The sequence below is a fragment of the Hemicordylus capensis genome, chromosome 10 (genome assembly GCF_027244095.1).
Source record: "Hemicordylus capensis ecotype Gifberg chromosome 10, rHemCap1.1.pri, whole genome shotgun sequence".
Lineage (NCBI taxonomy): Eukaryota > Metazoa > Chordata > Lepidosauria > Squamata > Cordylidae > Hemicordylus > Hemicordylus capensis.
Genome location: NC_069666.1, coordinates 16445343 through 16460467, shown reverse-complemented (window position 1 = coordinate 16460467; position 15125 = coordinate 16445343). Strand labels below are relative to the sequence as shown.

General features: G+C 46.7%; 1 protein-coding gene across 2 annotated transcripts in view; it reads right to left on the bottom strand.

The window, feature by feature from the left end:
- ALPK3 (alpha kinase 3) overlaps nt 1-15125 on the bottom strand; it is a 74649-nt gene that overhangs the window by 23713 nt on the left and 35811 nt on the right. For both annotated transcript variants that reach the window (XM_053272327.1, XM_053272328.1), the window contains one exon: nt 12112-13570. In XM_053272327.1, coding sequence (XP_053128302.1) covers nt 12112-13570 — 1459 coding nt within the window. The remainder of the gene's footprint in view (nt 1-12111; nt 13571-15125) is intronic.

The window sequence follows — 15125 nt, the reverse complement described above, 5'->3', positions numbered from 1 at the left end:
ACAGAGCCCTGTGGTTGTCTTTGGTAGAATACAGGAGGGCTTGACCATTGCATCCTCCCGTGCAGTATGAGATGATGCCTTTCAGCATCTTCCTATATCGCTGCTGCCCGATATAGGAGTTCCCCATATTCTGGTAAACACACCAGTGGGAATTTGAACTGGCAACCTCTGGTTTGATAATCAAGTCACTTCCTCACTGTGCCATTAGGTGGCTATTTGATGTAATAGCAAATCCAAATTATCCAGTCTTCTGACACATGACTAACCCAGTACATAAAATAATAACAGCCCTGCCAGATCAGGTCCAAGGCCCTTCTAGTCCAGCATCCTGTCTCACACAGTGGCCCACCAGATGCCTATGGGAAGCCCACAGGCAAAAGATGAAGGCATGCCCTCTCTCCTGCTGTTGCTCTCCTGAAACTGATGTTTAGAAGCAATGTATGCACAGAGCAATTTGGACTATGCACATGATGCATAAGGAAAAAGTCTTCCACATAAACCAGCTTTCCAAACATATGGTATTTTATAAGAATAAAATAAAGCAAAAATGATCTCAAAATTTTAGAATTTACAAAGAGCTTGGTTTTGAGGGTGGTTTTTTGTACTACAATGTGTGTATGTGGCAATCTATATTTCTCAAAAAGAACAACTATATATAGTGAACACCTCTTTGACCCCAGAATATCCAGAAGAAGCCATACTTTTGTTCTCATAGTCCCTGCTTCAATTTTAATTTTTATTCTTTTAAAAGTGTGCGGCCCTCATGTTTGCACACAGATGTTTGAAGATGTATAGTTTCTACTGAAAGCCCAGAGATTCAGAGAGAACAAATTGCTTGCTGGTGGCTGAGGGTCAGCTCCCTGTCCCTCGCCTCCGCTCTTCACCCCTGTCCTCTACACAATTCCCACTTCCTTCGAAATCTAGCTCTCGGTCTCTGTCCTCACACCTCTCCAAACCAGAGAACTCTCCAACTGCAAACTGCATTCAGAATAAATCACACAATTCGGCTCTTGGGTAATTCCTAGCTGCAGGTTTTTGACTTAACAAAAAATGGTAACCATATTTGGCCAACTTTGCCCGTGAGAACCAAGACCGCCAATCTGTAGCCATGGCAACCGAGGCCTCCTTATACAGTGCAAAGAGAGGACAATTCCTCTGCTTGAGGGCTGGTGCAATCGGCCCAGGAATAGCAACCCCGGGTATGGGCAGCATCCGAACAACACTGACAGATTGAAGGGAGCAACCAGATCAGGTGGCTGGAAGGACTGACGTCTGGAGAAGATTAAAAGAGCTATATCTGTCAAGCTTGGCTAAGCAATTGCTGGAGCGGGGAGGGGATGTGTGGGGCCATGACAGCAGTGTCAAACCATCTGCGAAGGAATCCAAAGGCAGAGAGATGGGGCAAAAAAAGAAAAAAGATGGCAGCTTTTCCATGCCTCTGAGAGCAATCAGTGCCAGGATGCTTTGACAAAGAGTGAGAGGAGAGGAGAAGATATCAAGACGAACATCTAAAGCATGGACTAGGGCGCTTTCCAGATTCGACCCTGCAACGGGGTCACGATGTATCTCTGAAGTGTGCTTCCGCACCTCCTGTTTTATGACATTGCAGTCCTTACACTGACAGCAGGGTGCCGTTCATATTTTCAATGCCTTGTTTCGAATTTAATCGCTGCGATATAGTGCTATAATGTTGTATAGCTGGCATTAAAAAATTGCTGTTTTCTCGGGTCAGTTTTCTCAAAACTTCTCCCCCTGCTGGGTGCTTTGCTATTTACGTTTTTGAATGCGATTTGCCTGAATAGAAGCATTTTGCTGCTTTTGAGTGGCTAATCTGGAAAGCGCCCAGGAAAAGCTGAGGGCTAGTGCACTTCCCTCCACCACCACTTTTCTTTTTATTCTTGGAAAGCTGGCCCATCATCTGTCTAGAGGTTCAAAGGGGGCACCAGAAAAAAGGGCGGGGAGCAGGCACCTGGCCTGGAGCACTTATAATTTGTAAAATAAATATTAGGGGCAAAATGTAGGGGGAAGCCAAGCCCACTCTAGCCATCCTGCCCCTGTTGAAAAGCAATTGGAGAATGGAACCAACTGGCAGTCCAGCCAGGAAAGGCACCGCCCAAGCATGTCCCTCTAACCTCAAAGAACGCACCTCCTGCCAGGAAAAGTGGCTGCGTTTTGCTGCTCCACCTGTCGACAGGTTAGTGCTTCAGTTCTCTTGAAAGTCAGAAAAACAGCCACAATCAGCACGTAGCTTTGGTTTCCCCCAGAACTCTCTGGTTCTAATAACTCTCTGGTTCTGTAGGGATGCTTTGGGATTAAGTTGCTGTCTTTTCGGTGGCTGCTCCTTCCAATATGGATGCATATGGGAAGAGTGCTACCCAAGGAGAAGGCTGCAATAATGCAGCGACAAACACTCCCGTGCCTTCAGGTCAGGTTGCAACACAGCTCAGGCTGTTCCCCGCAGCAATCGGAAGCGTAAAAGCATCCCTAGGAGGTATCAAGTGTGGCTTTGGAGGAACGATTCATACCCCGACGGGCCTCTAAGAGGCAACAGCCATCAGCACAGCTCTTTATGTCATACAGCACTCTCCACAACACAGGACACAGCTGGATCCCGAAAGGCAAGGCTTTTGGCTAAGAGTAGGCAGGTTAGACATTAGGAGGAGTTTCCTGACCGGACGAGAAGAGCTCCAAGGTCCGTTTCAACTCTAAGGTCCGATTATTCTATCATGGACTTAATGCACCATTAGCCCTGATAAGCTCAGTCTGCCTTCAGTCAATAGCAATCTAGCAATTCAGTCAATGGCTCACATCCAGACTAACATCACACACTTGTGGAAGATCATTTTTCATGGCACAAGGGGGAAGGGAAGATTTTCACTGTCTTTTTTCATTGTCTTCTGTGCCTCCCTAAAACATGTCTGTGAGGGTCCCACAACTCTCTCCAAGCTGAATAGAGGCAGAGGGCTAGGGATGTACACAAGGCTGCAGATAAAGCAGTGGACAGAGAAGGGATGGTCCCAAGGAGGACACTGCAGGATCCCAGAGAAACAAAGGTGGGACAAAGCCAGCTGGGAAATTGAAGCTGGGTAGTCAAGAAATATGGCGGTAAGTAATATGGCCTCCCCAGTGCTAATGCATTTTACTCAGAATCCCTGCTAACTGAGTAAAGAGGCACCTTTTAAAGTGGTGATTCTCTTATATTTAGCAGGGTTTGCAGAAAAATGTGGTGAGCTCTGAGACAATATGCAACCCATGGTTAACAACAAGGCATACACACACTAGGGATGTGCATGAAATTCACTCGAATCGATTTGGATTTGAATCGAATTTGATTTGAATTTGAAACCACTGAACAGAGTGGAGATTAGCTGAAATTAATTCAAATTCACCCAAAGTCAAATCAAATTCAGTCAAATTCAACCAGATTCGATTTGACGTTGGGCAAATACAAACTGATCTGAGCAAATCTACACACTATTCAATGGTTTTAAATTTGAATCAATTTGAATTCTATTTGAATTTGAACCTATATGAGCAAATTTTGTGCACATCCCTAAAAACACACACTCACCAGCAAAGCCACCTCCTACAGCTACCACTGACAAACACATTGGTAAGAATCTGCCATAGTAGATTCTTATACTACTGAGCCAGTGCTTGGGCTAGAAGACCTTGAAGATGACTTCCAGTTCTGTGATTCTAAGTACGGACCCTAACTCCAATTCTTAGCCAAGACAACTCCCTGCCTGAGACTCCTAAGGGACAAATTCCACCATAAACGAAGTCTCGGCTCGAGATCAAGGAGTTTATTGTTCCAACCATTGCACAGTAGTGGCCACTGTATTTTAGACTTGTGGTCTAAATCAGTCTAGACTTGAAGATGGGGTAAAATCACTAAATGAGGCCCTTTTATATTGAACAGCAAGTTGAGTCGCCAGTCAGAGATTACAGTCAGCCATCCCAACACCTTTCATTCAGAGAGCAGAAGTGGAATCAGCCATCGTACCAGTGTTCCAATGGGCATGCCTATTCCCATTATTAGCACAGAGCAACTCTTCCTTGTCAAAGGCTGAGACTGTTTCTCATTTCCTAAAATGGTGACGCACCGAGCAAATTCCAATTGGGCGGCGGCACCACCACTAGCACATACTCAAGTGCTGAAAGGCACTTTGGGAGGCTGATAAGCACCTTCAGAGAGAAGGAAGTAAACTGGGATGTAGCCTCTCCACAGAAACACAGGCTCCCAGTCCATCTACTGGCCAGTTTTGCTCCACAGAGCATTGCCAAGAGCGCCCACTCAGCAGCGTTGCGATGTCACGGAAGGAAGGAATGGATAGCCATTAGACCCCCTTGACTGCAGAGCAAATGAACAGCTCTTTTGGGAAGGTTGCAGGCATATGTGACCTTTCGCTTACAGAGAGGAGACGAATCACCTAGGACTAGCACCAGATTCAAATAAGGACTGCTTCCAAACTAGGGTTCTTTGGCTATATTGAGACATTTCTTTCCTGCAATAACCAAAAACCAGAATTCAAATGGTTATTCCACATGATGCTATATGATCCAGCAGTTTCCCATGGCCAAGATCCTTCTCTAACGTTGGCTAAGAAATATGCTCCATTCAACAAGTGACCCCTAACAGCTTTAATTAGAAGCTTCCTCAGTTCCTCTGCCCCATGGAAACAGTTCTATTCTGCAAATAAATTAAAACAATTCAGAGCAAACCCATAAGTATTTTTCCCTTTTATTTCTTTGAATTGCAAAATAATGCTATTTCATCAACAAAAAGCTAGAGATAGGGTTTTTTTGGCTGCTAAGCCTTTTCTGCCTCCACCAAAAATAAAAAGCTCATTCTTTTAAAAACAAAAAAGACAGTAAAGGCCTTCACAAGTGCTGTTGTGCCAACATCTTATGGGGTATATTCTGTCATGTTCAGCATCAAGGCAGCCCCAGAGCAGAGATTACGATCATGCTTGGCTGTGCCCCACCTCTGCATGTCGCCTCTGGTAGAAAGTTAACACATAACAAAGCTCTTCTCACGATCTGTGAGAAGAGCTTCGGGTGGGTCTGCGGGGAGAGCGGGCTTAGCCCATTCTCCCCGCAGACGATCAAAGGGCAGTTCTGGGGCGGTCGGATCGGCCACCCACATGTCTGCCGGCCAGCTCTGTCATGGGGCTGCAGAGATTGAGGGCCACACAGTCCCCAGAAGTCGCAGGACGTCCCGCGCAAGTGCGTGGGGCATCCTGGAGAGACCCCTGAGCCCGGGAGGCTGGCTGCAGCCCCCCGGTAAAGGGTCTACTCGTGTGTCACCGCACACCGCGGCGACACACGAGCAAAGAAATTAGGTTTTCGGAGCTCTCGCTCCGTTAGCCTCATTTAAGGGGAGGGTGTTATAGGCACGAGGTGGCTCCCATGATCGACGGAAAGCGGGCGAAGCTTCCTTAGCCCGCTTTCCGTCCATCATGGGAATAGCCTCAATATCTAAATGAGCTTCAGATGCTTGTTTTTAACCTTTCTGGTTTTTATTTGCTTATCTTTATTATTTGCTCATTTTTAAACTTTCAAGATCACCTTCCTATGTTCATACTCAAAAGTATGTGTGAATTGTGAATTTTTGTGATTGTGTGAATGCAGCCTTAGTCAACTATTTTGCTTTGTTGAATTAGGTGCTGGAATGGACCTTGTTTTGCTCTGCTGCAGCTAATTTTGCCCCCGACTATAGAGGGCTCAAAGCCACCTAATGGTGGAGTGGGGAAGTGACTTGACTAGCAAGCCAGAGGTTGCCGGTTCGATGCCCTGCTGCTATGTTTCCCAGACTATGGGAAACACCCATATCGGGCAGCAGCGATATAGGAAGATGCAGAAAGGCATCATCTCGCACTGTGCAGGAGGAGGCAATGCTCAACCCCTCCTGTATTCTACCAAAGACAACCACAGGGCTCTGTGGGCACCAGGAGTCAACACTGACTCGATGGCACACTTTACTTTTATACAGGGCTCAAGGACAACCAGCCCTCACTCCTACTTATGTTAGCAAATGACACCCTAATGATTAAAACACACACACACACACACAGCAGTGTTTCATCTAAGGTGTGTACGCGCACATGTCCATGTGCATATAAGTTTTTAGATGTCCGCTCAGTTCATCTTAGATCCTGCTCAGGTTGAATTAGGAAGGCCTCATTATGAATGCATGTGTGCACACAGTGCCTTGATACTGCCACCCAGAACAAAACTCATTCTGCACACAGATGGGGGGGAAAATAGCAGGAACACTGACACAAAGGTAAGCTACCATCTGCACAGTGGCATTCTTTGGGGGGTGTCCAGACAACAATAAGGTGCAGGACCCAGCATATGAAAGGCAGCTTGTCAGATTGAAGGGTTTTAGTCTTCTCTTCTCCTTGATGTGCTAGATTTCCATGATATTGTTTTAACATGTGGCAGCATTGAAACATGCAATCCCCACCTGAAATCTGAAACGTTACAGTCCCAGAAATACTCCACCACATGCTCTTTCTGCTTGTCTGCATTAGCCCTTTGGACTTTACTTAACTATACGTTTAGAGAGGCCTTTTTCTAACCTTACTGGCTTTTTAACCCACTACCTGGAGAAAGAGGCACCTTATAAAATGGTGGTTCTCTGTGTCAAGCAATGGATGAACTGCTGTTTAACTTGTCTTTCTTCTTAGAGTGTCAACCCCTTTGGGACAGATAATTCATCTGATTCCTTTTCCTATGTAAACTGCTTTGAAAACGGTTTGTAAAAAAGCAGTATATAGTATAAATAAATAAACAAAAAACAAAGTAAATAAATCTTATTTTAACTATGGCTAAGTTACATCTGTTTGTACATAGTTTTCCCTTTTAATTTAAATACGTGCCTATGCACATATCTATTTGTTGTTGTTGTTAATAAATAATAACAAACAACAACAACAACAACAACAAAATGTTATAAAAGCAAAAATTGATAAGACCCAGAAAGACAGTAAGTGTCAGTTATGCAAGGAAGCGGATGAAACAGTTGAGCACCTTGTATGTTTTTGTAAGAAAATCCCACAGACTGATTATAAGGAAAGACACAATAAAGTTGATGTGATGATCCACTGGAACGTTTGCAAGAATTACAAATTGTCAGCAAGCAAGAATTGGTGGAATCATCCAATTGAGAAGGTCACAGAAAATGAGGAGGCAAAAATCCTTTGGGATTTTTGAATACAAACTGATAGGCATTTAATGCACAATACATCAGATCTGACAGTCATTGAGAAGAATCGGGTTCTGATTATTGATATTGCAATCCCAGGGGATAGACGAGTCAACGAAAAAGAATAGGAGAAAATAATTAAATACAAGGACCTTCAGAATGAAACTGAGCAGCTCTGGAAAAAGAAAACAATAGTGGTGCCAATAGTTGTTGGTGCCCTCAGTGCACTACCAAAAGAACTTGAACACCATCTCGACACCTTGGGCATCGATAAAATTACAACACATCAACTACAGAAGGCCACACTGCTCAGGACAACATGAATACTATGACACTATCTTTAATTTGTCTTTACTTATCCTAGACCCTTGGAAAGGGCCCAATAATTAAAGTACCAAATCCAGTCAATAACATCTGGTAGACTGTGTATAAATAGCATACTACTACTACTACTACTACTACTACGAAGTTATTCATTAGCCACCCCATAACAAATTGTTCTCTGGGCGGTTTACAACACAACCCATAATATTACTATCTACTAAAGCCGCCACTTAGTGTCAGAGCATCTGCTTTACATGCAGAATGTTCCAGGTTCAATCCCAGGCAGTATCTCCAGGAGTTTTCTCAGAGAACAGGCTTTACTGGGGGTTTTCTGTGAGGCTTTACTGTGAGTTTGAAGTTGCCCCCCAAAAAACAATGCAAAAAGTGGGTTTTTTTAACCCCAGATATAGATTGGCCCACAATCTAATGTGTGATGAAAAACACAGATTGTGTGTGAAGCGCTGCACCCTCCATTCCAGAGGAGTTGTGAACTAAAAGCCGGGTGTGATAAACTTCCTGGGACACACGTGTCTTTTAGCTCGCATCTCCTCCGGACAGGAGGGTGAGAGTTCACATATCAGCTAGATTTACCCCAAAGTTACAGTGGGCTATCAGGGACCATTTCACACACAATTCTGGCTTTCCCCAAATGAGGGCTGAGTATTCTAGCTTAGCCCAAATTATGTCCAGGGTAAAAAAATCCTCTGTTTACAGCAGCTTTTTCTGTGGAGGGGAACCGAGGTTTCTGCTATGCCCTGATGCTTCTCCGTAATGTGTTTTTAAAAATATTTGCTGGATAGATTTGCGGACCGCCAAGTGTCAGCAGAGAGGGTTAAGGTTAGGGTCCAACTAGAGCACCTAGAAGGAAAGTCTCCCATCTTGTCTTTCCCCCTTTCCCTTTTCTTTTTTCTTTCCCCCCTTTCCCCATTTCCACTTTCCCACTTTCTTATAATATGCCCCAAATCGTGCCCCAACGTTTTCCTCTCTGTGGCTAACAACAACTTGGAGGGCAATGAGACTGACGCTGGGAACCAGTGGGAATCCTAATTAATAACGGCGCCTGCCCCAGCCCGCTTTGCCTGGTCCAAATCCCCTCCCTCCCACACAGGTTTTTTGAAGGCAACCACAAACACAACCACCAAAAGGCAGGGAGCCCCAATCGCCCCAGACCTCTCTTTGCTCGCCCCATCCTTCTGGTGGCCAGCACCTCTCTCATCTGCACAAAGGCGGCTGGAGTCCTTCCTAACTGCAAAGTGCGAGATGCCGCCAAATGGCCACACCACTGATGGCTGAGTAAGGCCAAAAGCAGCAGGCAGGCAGGGAGACGGATCCCGAGGAACTCCATCCGTGGTGGACAGATGCCCGGAGGAGACCTAAGCTGGGCGGACAGCACTTCAGGAGGCAGGACTGATCCCCAACATAGCTACTTTGGTTTATGTGCAACTGCAGACTAGAGTCCCTGGCCTTGATGAGGATGCGTGGCAACTTGTTTCGCCAGTCTTCCGCAATTGATTGTCAAACTAACAAAAAAAAAGTTCTCTCGCCTCCTCCTCTGGGATGTGATTGGTTGGAGAAAAAACCCAGAACAAGCTGTGGGAACGCACACAGGGAAAAGATCTGCAGGGATTGCAGAGAGGAGCTGACCCTATGTGAACGGTCCACTTAATCCCCCAAATTAAACAGCTGCGAATCTGCTGCGAAGCAGATTCACTCTTCAGATAACCCATGGCATGAAGTCTGGATAACTTCCAGGTAGGGCTGTGAAGGTACCCTGCTTGAAATTCCGGACAGCTGCTGCCAATAAGCATAGGCAGTACCGAGCTAGATGGACCAATGGTCTGACGCAGTATAAGGCATCTTCCTATGTTCCTATTTTTCACTTTTACACCTTGCCCTTCCTCCAAGGAAAGTGTACAAAGGATACCACATTTCATTCTTACAACCACCTGATTAAGCCGGGCACCAGTGTCTGAGCCAAAAGCATCCAATGTGATTCATGGCATATCAGGCATTAGTTACACCCAGGGTGACCAAACTTTGGGGCAGAAGTCATGTGCTTGCTTCACCACATTCCCAGCATGCAGCCTGACCCATGCTGACTCGCACAGACTTTCAGAAGCACAGTGAAGAAATCTCAATGTGTGCTAGTGGGTTCAAATCCCCCCTCGATCATGACACACACTGGGTGATCATGAGAAAGTCATTCTCTCTGGGCCTAAGCTACTTCACAGGATTGGAATTCTTCTCCTTCTCACATAACCCCTGCTAACTTGGCAAAGAGGCACCTTATAACTTGGTGATTCTCTTTATTTAGCAGGGGGAGAGTAACTGGCCCTATCCACCACCAGCACAGTACCTCCAGTGGCTGTTGCTGGTGTCTATCTTATGTTTCTTTTTAGATTGTGAGTCCTTTGGGGACAGGGATCCATCCTATTTGTTTGTTATTTCTCTGTGTAAACCACTTTGAGACATTTTTGGAAGGGCGGTATAGAAATCGAATAAATAAAATAAAATAAAATAAAATAAAATAAAATAATAACACTAGAACCAGGGGTCATCCCATGAAATTGATTGCCAGGAAATTTAGGACCAACAAACGGAGGTACTTTTTCATACAACGCATAATCAACTTGTTGAATTCTCTGCTACAAGATGTGGTGATAGCCAACAACCTGGATGGCTTTAAGAAGGGTTTGGATAACTTCATGGAGGAGAGGTCTATCATCCGCTACTAGTCGGACGGCTATAGGCCACCTCCAGCCTCAAAGGCAGGATGCTTCTGAGTACCAGTTGCAGGGGAGTAACAGCAGGAGAGAGGGCATGCCCTCAACTTCTGCTGTAGGCTTCCAGCAGCATCTGGTGGGCCACTGTGTGAAACAGGATGCTGGACCAGATGGGCCTTGGGCCTGATCCAGCAGGGCTGTTCTTATGTTCTTAAAATAAAATAGGATCGGCCACACTAGATCTCTAGCATTCTACAGTGCTTTGCTTGTAGAAGGCCCCAGCTTCAACCTCTTGCCTCTCCAAGAGGTCCAAGAAAGACCCACATCTGAAATCCTAGAGAACCAACGTCATTCAGAGCAGACAGTTCTTGGGCTAGACAGGCCAATGATCTGACTCAATATAAGCCATTTCCTATGTTCACATGCCGAAAGAATGCCTCAACAGCTACTGGGCTCTGGAGTTCCCAGGCAGGGTAGGCCTTTATCCTCTGGGAAGATGAGCCGGAATACACTTGCAGCTGCTTGGGCCGAGAGATCAGCTTCACCTCTTTGGCCTACGCAAGTCTTGCGCAGATAAATCCACCTACGCACCCCCACGCACTCCCTCCTTGTTGGCCAGATTCTTCAGATGCCAGTCCTGTGAGGAGCCGAATCCCCAAGCACGAGACCCTGCATTAGGAAACCTGTTAATGAAGGACCCGGCCTCCTTCCGAATGCAGAATTACATGGAAAGCGCTTTGGAATCAGGGACAGAAATAGACGCCAACTGAACCGGAACGATGAGTGTCAGAGACAGCTGGGGCCACGGCTGCAGGCCACACAATGAGGTCCTGCTGCCGAGTAGAACCACCATACAGGCCGAGGGACGGACCACGCCGCCTACAAACCCAAGGGTCTGACTTGGTATACAACAGCTTTCTGTGTTCCTAAGTGAATCTATAAAGACTCGTGTGTTTAAAGGCGCACATATACTACTACTACTACTACTACTACTACTACTAATAATAATAATAATAATAATAATAATAATAATAATATTTATATATCGCTTTTCAATAAAAGTTTCCAAAACTGTTTACATAGAGAGAGAAATAACTAACTAACCAACCAACCAACCAACCAACCAACCAACCAAATAAATAAATAAGATGGATCCCTGTCCCCAAAGGGCTCACAATCTAAAAAGAAACATAAAATAGACACCAGCAACAGTCACTGGAGGTACTGTGCTGGGGGTGGACGGGGCCAGTTACTCTCCCCCTGCTAAATAAAGAGAATCACCACTTTAAAAAGGTGCCTCTTTGCCCAGTTAGCATATAAGTAGCCCATATAAATAGCCAGATGCGCTCAAAGGCATCTGATTGCATTACATACTCCTGAAATGCAATTTAATTTTTATAGTGTATATTTGTTGTGTAACTGTCACTCCGCTGTGAGGACAAGCAGGGCTGCCTTTAAGATTGCTCACAGCTAGAGGACTCTCTGGGATTGCATGCTGCAGCCATGATCTGGGGGAGCGGGATTGTGTGGGTCGGTGTGTCAGGCTCGAGCCGAAGTGAATGTAGGTCTTGAAATGGGATGTTCCATGAGCGTACAGTACTGTGTGCACTGCACCCAGTGCGCACACCACCCATTTGCTTTCCTGGCTGCCCAACGACCAGCGAACGGAGTGTTTTAAAGACAGGAGTCAAGGCGAGCCTGAAGAGAAGCCGCCCGACTTGCTGCTGGTCATGCACACATCCCGCATTCCCGGCTATAAATAGCAGGCCGAGCTTCAGCAGTTGCTGCTTAACTGATTTGGAAACATTTTGCATGAGGTCAGCCTAGCCAAAGAAATAGAACTTACAGTACCTCACAAGGCCCTTCAGGCTCTCCCAAGGAGGGCGGCGGCTGCTCTCCCGCGGCCTTCTGCATGTGCAAAGACGAATCCACACAGGGCTCTGAGGCAGCACTCCGGGGCAGGGTCTGAGGCTGCAGGTCTGGCTCGGCATCGTCCGTGGGTAGAGAGTCCAGCAGGTCGGTTTCTCTGAGGTTTGCATAAAGCATCGCCTTCTCCTTCGCCCCAACATCCGTCTCTGCGGCCCAGCTAGGAGGCTGGGCATCTGCTCTGGAAATGCTGTTGTCAGAAATCTCGGCTGTGTCTCCCGTCCAAAGGGAAGGCTGTCCCTCCGCCGTGGGTGCCGTACTCCAGTTATGACACTGGAATGATGTCACGTTTAACCCCCCTGCCCTTTCAGGAGCTGTTTGGTTGTTTTGTGTCTCGCCGGCATCCTTGTCCTTGGCTTCCTCTTCTGCGGAGGGTTCATTTGGCACTTCCTCCGGCTTGAGCCTTTCCAAAGCCACATTGGCGGCTGGAGGAGTCTCTTCCCACCTAGGCACATCCACACCTGGTGGGCACATGTCAGCCCTACTTGCCTTTTCTTCCGATGACTTCTGTTCCACTTCAGGTTTTGCTCTGATATCAAAATACATGTCTTTCAGAGAAAAGTACACATCTGCATTGGAAGGCGTGGAATAGGGCAGAGGCGTATGCTTTTCGGTAACCCAGCTTGGGAGGTCTTTGGACTCTGCTTCCATCTGCTCCCCATTGGTTGCTAGTGAAGGTGTGTTCTCAGAAGGCCGAACATCTCTCTGGGTTACAGTATTTCTCCTCTGTTGTGTCCCACCCTCTCGCTGGAAAATGTCCTGGTTTGCATTCGGAAGGGCAGTAGTCTCCTCCTCTTTCTTCTTCTTTTTAGCAGAAAACTCCTTGGTTACAGGCTTGTTTTTAATACTCTCCACCGTCTCATAGATATACGTGAGGAAGCCATTGGTGTTTTCTTCCCCGTTCTCCTCCCCGCTCTCCAGAGAAGAGTCCCCGTTGGTGCTCACTTCTGCTTCCAGACGTCCAGTTATAAAGTTATTTGAGAAGAGGGTTGCTGCATGGATAGGAGGCCCTTTGCCCTTGGCTCGATCGTCTTCACTAAACCTTGGTTTCCCATCTGGAATATGCACCTTGGCCACCTCCTCCTTGTCCCAGAGGGAGGCCCCAGAGCGCATGCCAACCTCTCCCGTCAGCCGGCGCTTCCGCTGGAACCTGTCTGGGCTCACTCTCCTCAGCTGCTCCATCTCCATGTTCTCCTTCCCTCGCTTCCGGCTCTGCTCTATCTCCCGCAACTTGGCTTCGGCCTTCCGCTTGAGCTTGGCAAACCATCTCTGATGAATTTTATACTCTGTCATGGTTCCGACCTCCAAGACCCCCGAGCAGGACACGATGCCCTTGCTGTTTCTCGCAGAAGCCTGGTAAATGGCCGCGTCTTCCTCTCTGCACCTGGGGATGAAGCCAAACAACACTATGAGCAACCACGGGGGAGAAGAATTCTTCTGCAGGTGCCCTTTGGGCCTTCTCCTAACAATCTAGGAGCTGTTTATCCAGGAACATCCCCCATGCAGCCAGGAGAACATTTCTAATAACCCAACCGCATGGGCAAGTGCCAATCTCATGGGACTTCTCCATGGAATCAGCACTACCCCAGACTGCCAGTTCCATGGTAAAGTCTCACGTGATGGACTCCCACCCAGGTGATTGGGTCTCGCAGATAAGCCACTTCCAATGCAGGGAGGAGGATGGCTAAAAGGTGCCTCAGGAAAGTGGGAACTGGGGATGCCATGAAACATGGACATGTGGGGAAACGCATGCGTCTCATCTTGTATTTTTAAAAATAAAATAAACATGTGGGGAGAATGGATGTTGGGGGGAGGGCAGCTGCCTTCATCCTGTGCTTCTGGCTGGTCACTCTGGGACTCAGAGGTGCACTTACATAATTTTGGAGCCTGGACCTAAAGGCCTTTGGAGCCCCTCGCCCTTGCTGGACGCCCCCTCCCTGCAAGTTAAGCACTATCCCCCCACACACACACCATGTCAAATGTAGTATTTTTAACACATGGCTTTTTTGAGGGCACAAACAGCAACTGAACTTACAAGAATCTAAGAATATAAAACAGTTCTGTGTATATGCAAATATGCAGTAGCAGAAACATTTCAACATGCAACCTAACATATGCCCATCCCACATATTTATTTCCCCACTCCCCCCTCTATCTCTAAAGCACCTGGCACAGGTCATAACCACACTCGGTCACCCAGCTCTGTGCGGGCGAGCAGTGACCACCACCACCCAGGACAGACTAAAAAGGATTTGTGGAGGGGTTGTGCAGGCCCTGGACCTGCCGAAGTCCAGGGTAAGAACACCACTGGTTGGACTAGATGGGCTTTGGACTGATCCAGCGAGTCTTTGGAGCTTCTTGAAATCCAGAGCTAAATTTACGGCCTTCGATCTAAAGCAAACATTAAGGTTTAACATGGGTAACATCACACGACTACTACTTTGTACATAGGCAGTTCTGACACTAGTAACTCTGACATGCTGCACAGTCTTCCGTTTATGATCGAGACTGGAATACAATTACCCCATCTTTCCTTTTTTTCCATTTTGATTCAGGGAGAGGAGAGCTGGTCTTGTGGTAGCAAGCGTGACTTGTCCCCTTAGCTAAGCAGGGTCTGCCCTGGTTGCATCTGAATGGGAGACTTGATGTGTGAGCACTGGAAGAGATTCCCCTCAGGGGATGGAGCCACTCTGGGAAAAGCAGAAGGTTTCAAATTCCCTCCCTGGCTTCTCCAAAATAGGGCTGAGAGAGATCCTTGCCTGCAACCTTGGAGAAGCCACTGCCAGTCTGTGTAGACAATACAGAGCTAGATAGACCAATGGTCTCACTCAGTATATGGCAGCTTCCTATGTTCCTAGGACTAGAGATGATGGCCTATCTATAACCCTTTTTTACCTACAACCTTTGGTTCTGCAAAGTGTTTTTCAAGCATGCTTACG